Source organism: Seriola aureovittata, chromosome 5 (genome assembly GCF_021018895.1).
Source record: "Seriola aureovittata isolate HTS-2021-v1 ecotype China chromosome 5, ASM2101889v1, whole genome shotgun sequence".
NCBI lineage: Eukaryota > Metazoa > Chordata > Actinopteri > Carangiformes > Carangidae > Seriola > Seriola aureovittata.
The window spans coordinates 21892039-21903489 of NC_079368.1; the positions used below are offsets into that span (position 1 = coordinate 21892039).

Genomic DNA, 11451 nt, shown 5'->3' on the forward strand with positions numbered 1-11451 from the left:
AACCAACAGCACAGAGAGAGAGAGAGAGAGAGAGTCATTCACCATCCGTGGCAGATCCTGAGAAACACTTGGCATCAGCTCATGGATAACTTGGCTAAACAGGTCTCCTGACTGCTGCTGAGATATCACTTACATGGTTTGTTTGATATGAGGTCGCTTTAAAGGCGATATACCTGCGATGAGAGGGAGCACAACTCATAACTGATAAGATACTTGTTCTTCCTGTAAACACTTCTTTTTCACACCAAACCAGTTTTTAAGTGTCATTTTGTTTTACATGGAGTAAGATCACCCCAAACTTAAGTGTCCTTTTTCCTCCTCTTGCACCTGTAGAAGCTGCAGATTGTTGTGCTCATTATCAGTTTGGAAATTCAAAGTTACAGAGTGCAGTCATATATAGTCTAAAAATAGGCTGCGGGGCGGAGCTACATAACAGTATTTTGGCACCTCCTATAAAAGCTCAGCACCTCTCACCTGGTATTCAGTTACAGTTGGCTTGTTCAGCAGGTTCACACGCTTTGTTTCACACAGTCTGTTGTTTCTGTTCACCACTTCAATCAGGAAGTAGAGATAGAATTATTTTCCTGAAGTTGAATTAGAGAAATGTTTAAGTGTATTAAAATGAGCAGGAATTTGAGTATTTCAAGAATGAAGTAAGTGGACACATTTTCTACATGTTTTCTCTTTGAGATCACATCAGGAAACAGGTGAGCATGCAACATGGGCACTCCCACTTCCTCCACCTCCTTGCATCACCCCACAGTGATATAAACTTCCCAAGCAGAGGGAGTCTTAGGCAGGCGAGAGAGGGAGAGTGGATGGGTTGGACATAACACAGAATATGCAGCATTCAGTATATCAGTAAGATTTGGGGAAATGCTGCCAGATGGAAAAGCAATGAAAAGAATAAATCACACCTTCCAGGAAAAAACACATGATTCTTCTTTATGTTTGCCTGTGAGACGCCGATTCTACAGCGACTGGTTGTTCTGGGTAAATCTTTCCAAAAAATCTTTATCTTTGCATGTTATGAGATTATTGTAATATGGTATTATGTTTCATCATTTAAAGAAATCCTGTACGATGTAATACCAAGTGCAACAGTTATTACTGTTAATTATAACAGTAATTTATATTAGTTGTGTTATTTTTGAGTTTCAACTATATGATTTATCAGAGCAGCTCTGGACAAAAATTAACCAGCAGCAGACTGAGTGTGATCTGACAGCAACTGTATAACTACAGACAGAGGTGCACTCAAGGACAGGGGACTGTATGAGACAACAGGCCCCTGGGCACGCACATGTTAAAGGGCTCCAGTGTAAAAACGTAACAAAACATGTTGCATCTCTTTAGTAGTAGTTTATCTCTTTAGTAGTTCTGTGTCTCGTTAAGTTCCAGTGTGCAGGTGAAGAACTTTAGTATTTAGTTCAGACTGCACAGACATTATACTACAGCATGCTATACAATATATTAGTTTTGTCTTAGTACTAATTTGTATCACCAAAAACAAATGTTGGACTGCATTTTGTTGGAATACACTCAACAGTTCAACAGGCCGATTCAATAATGGATGCACAGCCATGGAATCAGGTCAGAACACAGCTGTTAATAACTTATCCATTTTCCTCTCTTGATATTTCCCCTGACTCAGTGGTGTGCCATGGCTTTGCAGTGGGTCAGACCGCGTCACGTTACAACCTGATCCAGACACCCATGTCCTGGTCCAAAGCCCGGGAGTTCTGTCAGAAGCACCATGTGGACCTCGCTGTCCTAAACACAGAAGAGCAATACTTCACTCTCCTCAATGCCACGCATGCAAACCAAGCCAGCTTTTGGCTTGGTTTGCAGCGCCAGAGCATATTCAGTGGCTGGACCTGGGTGAACGGAGAGTTGTTGAGCTATGAATACTGGTACAGGAGAAATTATGAAGGCCTGTGTGCAAGTATGGAGGCCATGTTGGAGAAAGAGAAGAAGCTGCTGGCTCGCTACTGTGATGAGCCACACATGTTCGTCTGTCAGGGTGATTAATACTTCATTGTTATTATTTACAAGTTAGAAACATCATGCATATGCACCCATACAACAATTCCCCTAAATACTGTGTATCATACAGATATATACACATGTACTGTAAATACAAGGCCTTATTTAGGGCTTTAATTTTGGCAGACGCAAATTTGCCGCCAAATATGACAGACATCATGATTGCATGTGTTTTGTTGTGGTTTAACTGCAACATTAACAATAAAACTCTTTGAATATGACACACTGAAAAAAAACCCTGTCCTACCTGAGCTTTTTGATAACATAGCATGACACAGAGAATCTATCTGTGGTACAAGATGCTTTGTTTTTCCTGTTTACGTGTCATCATTATTCATAGAAGAGGAGGAAGGTAGGAGCAGGAAAAGCACAGGTGTAAATGATAAAATGAAAGATGGCCGAATTCCATTTAGCCATAGCTGATGTTATTAGTAACACCTGTGTTTGTGTTTACCCCCACCTGCCTGAACCCAAACCATTCATCTTTTGTGATACTGGATCTTAAAACAGCCATAGTGTAACCCCAAGGTGAAACAGACTTCCATGTGAAACTGTGAACTGACTACAGGTGTGAAACTAATCTGACTGACTCGCTCACTCTCACTCGCAGGTCCAGTTTCCCCACAGCCAGTGGCGGTGGACTCTGTGAGCGCTGATCAGTTGAATCTCAGCTGGAACGTCTCTGCTTTTATGCAAATGACACCACACGGTTACAACGTGACGGCATGCAACAGCACGTGTGACACACTCCTTTATTCCTACACTGGTGGCTCTGCATCCATGAGCATCAACATCTCCAACTTAACTTCAGCCACTGAGTACTTCATCAAGATCGCTGCTTTTGTCGTTCGGCCCGACAGTGTCACTGGTGGAAAAATGATCTTTCAAAGTCACCCCACAGCTCTACAAGTCAAAACAGGTACGAATGTAATTTATTTTAATTAATTTTGTAATTAATTCTGTATGGACTGTTTTGTATTGCTGTGTGATTCATATGCTGTGATATATTTGATAATCAAGTAATTAAATAATAAATTAATGCCTCTAGTTTTTAACAATAGGCATTTGTTCTTAAATGGGAGTAGGCCTCTGTCGAGATTATTTATGTGGACATCTTTTCTCCTCCACAGCAGATTCTTTTCAGCAGTCCAAAGTCATCACTGTCATTTTGAAGTCACTGAAGCTCATGTCTCTGGCTCCTCCCTTGTGGATTCTTTATTGTATCCTGAGAAAAGACAAGCCTCTTTTCTTGGGTAAGAAAATGAACATACTGAGACACTCCTCATGACAAACATGCAAGTCAAATATACGTCCTAAACATGACCTTTTTTCCTTCTCCAGATGATGATGATGATGATGATGATGCAGATCATGAGGTCTCATCAGTGGACTTATCAACTGAGGACACAGTTATTGAGCTGATCCCTGAGAAAATGAGAGGAATCAAATAAAGGAGGGGAAAATTGTATTCTACACCGCCATCGAGGAATCCTTGAGACTGGGGTCTAGAGGACAGAGAAAGACTGTTTTACTAACTTTTTTCTCGATGGTGTGATGGGCTGATGAAAAAATATGGAATTGGACACAATTGGTCAGTTTAACAAATTTTTGACCAGAAGGTGAAGTCACCTGGTAAGTCATGAGGACACAGACATGAAAATGCTTCATGCTTCATGCTTTAATCGTGCTGATCATGGTGCCTGTCATCAGCTAAAGGTAAAGCTAAAGCTAAAGGTTTAAGTTAAGCTAAATAGTTTAATATGCAAGGAATATAAACACAAAAACAACAGGTGGAACGTGTTCATAGTTACACGTCTTTTGAAGTCATTTTTATTGTTTGTTCTTTGATCTCAGGTGCTTAAAGGTTCTGTAAATTTCCGTCACTGCCACTAGATGTCGCACTACGCCCCCCCTGAAGTTCTCAGTCAGCAAGACGAGTGGAAGCGACGACTAAACACACAACAAGAAGCGCAACTGAATAAAGTTACTCTGTGTGCACGAGAGTCATCAGAACAACAAACCAGCCACCACCATTAGCGCGCACCAGCATTGCCATGATATGCTCCACAGCAATGCTCGCAGTAGGCCAGCTAGCGATAGCAACATTTGCCACACACATTCATGGTATCAGTAACAACAAGTTAGCTGATGTTACCATGCCTACTGTGGCCGGTCACTAATGAAAACAGGCATGTGACACTGTGTAGGCATCGATTCACTTATGCTTCAAGGAGAAGAAGAGCCAGTTCTTAGTCAAGCTGGAGCGCTTTAGCAGAGGGGGTGTGACTCTGTTCTCTGCTCAGGAAGCCATTATTCCACCATATATTTACATAAAATATAGTTGTTTACTGTTATATTATCATTTAAAATCTCGTTTACAGAACCTTTAAGGCGCATGACTGATAACTAGACCAATGAGTATACGGCACGTGAAGTCATAGTAGGTGTCTTACAATATGCAAAGTAATGACGCACTGCTCCACTGAGCTGTAGATTGATAGTTACAATTTCGATTTAGATTTTAGATTTATATACTGTACACACAGTACACAGCAGTGGGGAACCCTCTGCGCCTTCCAGGCCTTCAGAGAAGGCCCAACATATCAGCATATCAAATGTGTAATTTCCGCTATCCAGTATTTATTTTTCTTTTATTTAATAACTATTCTCTTCTTATTTTAATCAAGTTTGCTTCAGAAATGAAAGGGTTATGATCTTAAAATAGAGTGAACCCAAGTTAGTCATTACTGAGATAATGCACCATGCCATAGCATAAGCTAATGTGTTAGCTTGGATGAACTACAGTGAACACATGGATGATTGTAGTGTTCGCAAAGGTTTACTTGTAAGTGTGATCTATATTGTGAGGCCTTCTTTCCTTCGAGATTGAGTTAAATCCTGGGTTAGTACTGTAAACCCAACAAAGGTAGCTAGAAATATGGTCTCTAAATGTAGTTTTATCAGAGTATTAAGACTCTGTGTGAGTGCAGCTTTTTTTTTTTGTTCACACAGGGATTATCCCGTTACTTAGTTAAGTTTATTTTAAAATGCAGGAGGTTAGCAAATGTGAAAACTACATCTGGTGTCCCTGGCCAGACGTTACTTAAAAACTGACTAAAAGCCTTGACTAAAAACATTATTTCAGTGAAACTATGCTATGATAAAATTTCATTTCAAATCAAGGCTTAAAGGGAAACTTAATGTGAACGTGGCAGCACATTCTGAAAGTACAGAGACACAACTTTAGGTAGTACACACATGTATTTTCTTTGTATTTTATGTCTATGTTTGTTTGTTTTTAGATTTTTTTTTGTTTCCATTAATGCATGCTGACCACATCAGATAAAATTCTATATATTTTCTAGTATTATATTTAGGAGACAGTGTCAATAAACCATATCCGATGTGTCAGATGTAGCCAGGCCTTAGGGGCCTCAGCTTGAGGTATGATTAGGTATGACGAGTTATGATTTAGGCAATGAACACGTTTTACATAAAATATTTTGACCATAAATCTTGCAGCTCACGTGCCTCAGGCTTCTACGTTAAATTTTCTTAAGTGCTGCATTTGGGATTTTACATGACGTTCTGTTTGAGGTTCTGAACAGCACTTTGTTCGACAGTAGAAATGTACTGTACAGGATTCCTGTGAAGTTCAACATGTTTTAAGACCTTTTTAATACCACATCTATTAAAATGCAATTTATTACCTATTTCCCAATCAACAGCAATCAATGCAATACCAATCATTGTATGAAAGTAGGATGGAAAACCAATAGGGACAATGTGACCTAGAATTATTTATTAATATATCAAATTTTTGCAGTCCTTCCCAGCAGTGTATAACAATAATTCATAAGGTTATACACTGTATTTGGAAAGTGTTAAGACCCATTTAATTTTTTCACATTGTATTATGTTGCAGTCTTATGCCAAAATATATATATATATATATATATATATATATATATATATATATTTCTCCCTCATCAGTCCAGAGATCGTGTGCGGAGATGGCAGAAACTACCAGAGGGTAAATCAACTCTGAGTGTCAGGTCTAGTTTCCTCGAAACGTGACGCTTAGAATTGAGGCCAAACTGTTCAGTCTTGGTTTCATCAGACCAGAGATTCTTGTTTCTCACGGTCTAAGAGTCTTTTGGGTGCTTTTTGGAAATGAATTTTGAAAAAACATAAAATGTGAAAAAATTGAAGGGGTCTGAACATTTTCTGAATGCACTGTAATTAATTTAATTAATGCAGCCTGGACCTGGATAAGCATCATGGAATGGATGGACGGATTAACAGATTTGAAATGATTAATTAATGACACTAAACTTATGAGACAATAAGCTTCCTAACGACTGTAGTGAGCTAGACAGAGGAAATCCACAAAAAAAGAATAGAGCATCCTCTTAGATTCACGACAGGTCAGTTACATCTCCCAACAAGAGAAACAAAACATTTTATAACCAATATTACTGTCTACAGCAAATTATTTTTTTTAATGAGCAAACTGAATTCAATGCTTTATACAGATTTTTCAAGACCTGCAGATTCCCTGATTGTAAGCAACTTGTAGTTGTCTTTGTTGGCTGCGCATTAATAAATGAATACTGTAATACAGCTGACATGATTGGAGTTTCTTTTTTGGCTCATTTGAAGAACTTTAAAGCAAAAGATGCACATTTTCAGGAACTATGCTTATTTGCTTTCTGGTGGAGAGTTAGTTGAGAAGATTAACCTCACAGTGGCAGACAGCACATCGAGAGCGTGAGACGTTTCCCGGTGACCTGAGGGTAGTTTTGACCTCTGCCCTTTCAACTATAATGTTTTATATCATATAATTACAGCCTATATTGGGTTTCATAGCCTCCACTTTCTCCTTCTTTTTAAATTATCATTAAAAAATTATATTATTAATAATAATAATAATAATATAATATAATAATAATAATAACATTTTTTTTTCATGTTTGTTGGGCAGTCACTCATTTTTGTATTTTGTAATCTGGGGATGGAGCCAAACTCTTGCCCTGAATTATTGCTTCACACGGCCTCTGCTCATACCTGTGCCAGAAATATGAAGCTACACTCATCCACAGCTAGTTATCTTAGCATAAACACACTGAAAACAAGTGGAAACAGCTAGCTGTGTCTGTCTACTAGCATCTCTAACACTCGACACTTTACATCTGTTAAAGTTTTATCATAATGTCAGTTAGCTGTTTATTTGATTAATTAACTGATTACATAAATAGATATAGAGGTGCTGGTGGATTTTTTTTACCACTGGACTGAGCAAGCTAGCAAGCTAAGCTAACCCACTGTTGGCTGAAGTTTCATATTTCGCACACGGACATGAGAGTGGTATGGATCTGCCAAAGATCAAATAAGCATATTTTCCAAAATGGTAAAGTATTTATTTAATATAGCATAAGATATAGCTTCCAGTAATAAACCCTTCCTCTGAGTTTTTTTGTTCTGCATTTCTTGATATTTCACTTCTACCACTTCTGTTTCAGTTCAGAGGTTTCCCTTTTCTCCATCAGTCTTTCCTTCTTCTGACTCATAACATAGAGTCATTCAAATCACTCATAAGTGTCGCTGAGAAAATATCAACAGCCTCCACTTTCAGATGATGCGAGCTGCATCACTTAAAAAAACAAAAAACCTCCACCTCACAGCCTGGGTATGACGACCAGTAAATGACATTAACCATTACCACAGATTTCTGCATGAAGATAATTCTCATTAGCTCTCATGTCGTGCTTGCGTCCATTATGCTGAGTCATGCGTTTCCACGGTCAAACCACATCCTTTGAGCTTAACACATAAATACAAGTATGTGCATCGAGGTGGGCTTCACTTCATGTCACCAGCTCAAAGACAGAGACAAGGAAACATGTTGTGTCCGAGGGGTTTCACCGTTTTCTTCTCCTTCATGGTCCTCCTCAATGTCCAGTCAAGTGAGTAGTATTCGTTTTTTAAATATATATGTGAGTGATTTACTTTGTGAGATCCTGCTCATTCATGTAAACATGCAGAATGCAAAGTAATGCTGTCTTTCAGAATCACTGTGCAGCTGGTGCAGAGTGTTATGTTTTGTGTGCTCGACCAATTACTGACTCACTTTTTGTTTCTTTTTTGTTTAAATGAATTATCTGAATATGTTTTGTCTTAGGCCATGGCGCTGAGATTATTGATGGGAACGAGGTGCGGCCCCACTCGATGCCTTACATGGCTCTGCTGCAGAGCAACACACCGATCTGTGGAGGGATACTGATCAATCCATCGTGGGTCCTGACTGCTGCCCACTGTAAAAAGTAAGAACAAGATAAATACACATGGGGGACAAATTAGAGGAAATCGCACAAAAGGCCAAACAAACTAACAAAAAGTGTCTTCCATGGCAAATCATGACAATTTAGTGTTTTGATGATAGTTGTGGAGAACGCTGTCTAACATGTCGGTCCAAAATCTCCAACAGGTGTTTAATTGGATTGTGATCTGGTGACTGTGAAGGCCATAGCATATGATTCACATCATTTTCATACTCATGCAACCATTCAGTGACGGGGGCATTGACATCCTGTTCCTCCACTCGTTTTTCTTTCAATTTGCCACCCGTCTGCATGTTCTTAGAATGACCAGATTTCAGAATATGCACTAAAACCAATGTTTATTCTCAATGGACGGTGTAAAAGATATTGTGTAGCCTACTGATTATTTAATCTTCCAATATTTAGAGTTTTAGTGAAAAACATCACAAAAAATGTCCACACATTGTAGCCTCGTCGGAGGAAGATTTGCTTATCGGAAATGAAAGTATCTGTAAATGCACAATTCTGTCTTTCTCAGTGTAACTCTGCGGGAGTGAGAATAAACATTACACTTTTATTTCAGTGCACACCCATGAGTCGTTTTACACCTTCAACAGTTGGAACACAGTCATATCAGAACTCTCCATTCAACACTAATCAGCTACCAACACTGTGGGTCTACATGTGTCTCTGAGGCTCACTCACTAAAAGCCAATTATATGACAGTGATCAGGAATATATAATGAGGCAATTGTGATGAAGTCACAGTTATGTGAACTGTAAGCTAATGCAATACTGTGTTTCTGGCCTTGCAGCATCAAGACGGTGTTGCTGGGGGTGCACTCCATCAAAGCAAATGAAAAGAAATCCAGGCAGGTCCGAAAGGTTAAGAAGTCAGTTCCTCATCCCTCCTACGATGCAAAAGATTTGGTCAATGACCTCATGTTGCTCAAGGTAAGGTGACATTATGGTAACCAGCAGTGAATTACCACCTCGAGGAACAACTGTAGGAAAGTGGTGTGAGATTGTTTGTGACGCATATTTGAAACAGCTTTTGTTTGAAATCAAATTTGCTTCCTTAGATTGTTTGGGCAGGAGAGAGAGAGAGATACTGTTCAAACCACATTTGGTCCAAATACAATAATTGCCCGTTCAGTCAGGCAGTTGCTTATCTTCACTGCTTATCTTCAGTTTCCTACAAATGTGGACAATATCCAAAATCAAGTCTTTCTTCTCAACCCACGAACTGGAGAAAGTTTCATTTATTGTTGTGCTGTGATTCAAACACTGAATGATACAAACAATAATCTGGTTAAACCTTGAAACCCCCCCATGTTCTTATAGATACTTTGATGATATAATTTTATGAGTGGAAATCTTATTCAAGATGGATACTAGAAAAGAAAGCATTTATGTTCACACATCAATCCATCACATTCATCCATTTATGTATATATATATATATATATATATATATATATATATATATATATATAAAGTCAGCATCAATGAATAATGTTTCTTCTCTTAAAATTTCAGCTTGACAAATCGGTGAGGAAAACCAAGACAGTGGAACCTTTCAAGCTGGGTAACACTGTCAAGGATCCAGCAGCTGGCAGCAGCTGTCTGGTGGCTGGATGGGGGAAAACGAACAACGTTGTCAATAAAATGTCAGACGTCCTCATGTCTGTCAATGTGACTGTGATCGACAGAGTGAAGTGCAACTCTCCCGACTACTACAACCGCAAACCTGTCATCACCAGTGGCATGATATGTGCTGGTTCTGATGGCAAAAACCATGCCGACAGCTGTCAGGTGAGTGCACAAGTAAAACAGACGGCCACCCTTCATATCACTGCCTGATCTGCCTGGAAATGACTGTCATGCATTATTCTGTCTGTACAGGGGGATTCAGGAGGCCCACTGTTGTGCGGTCAAGGTCTAGTTGGAGTCACTTCTTTCGGAAGGAAGTGTGGCCAGACTAAAAAGCCCGGGGTGTACACTTTCCTCTCAGAAAAACATCTCAACTGGATCAAAAAGACAATGAAGAAGAAATGAAATATAATCAGCCCCCACTGTTAATGAATTTGTATTTGCAAATTTACCACTTCTATCTTCGGACTTCTTTTGTGCTCGATTCACTTTATCCTATATTCATGTGATAATTATAGGCTCTTCATAGATATCTGCGTCTGCTGCAATAAAACAAGACATAACATTTTTAAAAAAATTATTGTTATTGAGACCAATAAGCCATCTTTAGCATAAACGCAAAACACCACAGCGGCATTATTCAACCTGTCAACCAGACAGATTCACCACTTCCTGCATCAAAGGCATAAACTGATACTGAGGCTTCAGCTCAAGTCTCTTGGTTTTGTCTTAAAGGTCACTTCTCAGGCTGAATTATTTCCTCACCACTGATCGATGTTCTTACTGCCTGAAAACCACACACAATGACATTTTCCCCTGTCATAAAGGCAGAGTCAGAAATATAAAAGGCATCTTATCTTTTGTTCTTTCTTTTTTCATATTGTAGAACTATATCTCTTTCAAAATACCTTCTCATTTCTGTAGCTCACACCTCACATCTCTTTGTGTTTGTGTTTCAGTTCTCTGGTTTCATGTTGTGCAAGATCAGTGATCAAAATAAAAACAGAATATTTTCTGTTTTGTGCTTTCTTCCCTCCTCCTCTCGAGGTCATCTGTCGATAAAGCTCTAGCTCTTCCCTGCATGAGACAATTACCGTAATGTCAACGCAGAGAACATGAAGCTCTGAACCACAACGCTCCATATATAAAGACCCCATACAGGAAACGTGCAAAGTGTCGCAATGCTGCAAACATGCCTCTATAGGAGACATTATCAGTGACCACATGTCAAACACTTCCACTTCCAGTAAAAGGAAATGTTTGCCATTGTCATTAAGGTTGGCACAGTAACGTTTTTGGGCGGATTATTCATCATTTTCTTTGTCTCCCTTATCTTAAATACTATTGTTCCTTCATTCCTGTGAGCTGACTGAGGCCCATTTGTCTCCCTGAAACATTTGCTCCCTCTGCATTATTTGCTCCACTTTAAATT

The 11451-nt window shown here is 39.1% G+C and overlaps 2 protein-coding genes across 3 annotated transcripts; both read left to right on the forward strand.

Annotated features, from left to right (window-relative positions):
- The first annotated feature begins 647 nt into the window (after positions 1-647).
- Positions 648-6813, forward strand: LOC130169694 (uncharacterized). Of its 2 annotated transcripts, none has more exons than XM_056376613.1 (6): positions 648-993; positions 1655-2023; positions 2657-2965; positions 3177-3299; positions 3388-3678; positions 3901-6813. In XM_056376613.1, exons 1-5 carry the CDS (start codon positions 948-950, stop codon positions 3495-3497), a joined length of 957 nt encoding a protein of 318 aa, XP_056232588.1. In that variant the 5' UTR covers positions 648-947; the 3' UTR covers positions 3498-3678; positions 3901-6813. The 2 variants fall into 2 exon arrangements, with proteins under 2 accessions (XP_056232588.1, XP_056232589.1); XM_056376614.1 differs by having other exon boundaries at positions 3180-3299.
- A 1094-nt stretch (positions 6814-7907) lies between these two features.
- Positions 7908-11034, forward strand: LOC130169786 (granzyme A-like). Its single transcript, XM_056376754.1, has 5 exons — positions 7908-8012; positions 8228-8369; positions 9182-9320; positions 9906-10181; positions 10272-11034. The coding sequence occupies exons 1-5, from the start codon at positions 7916-7918 to the stop codon at positions 10422-10424; spliced, it is 807 nt and encodes a 268-aa protein (XP_056232729.1). The 5' UTR covers positions 7908-7915; the 3' UTR covers positions 10425-11034.
- The last annotated feature ends 417 nt before the right edge of the window (positions 11035-11451 follow it).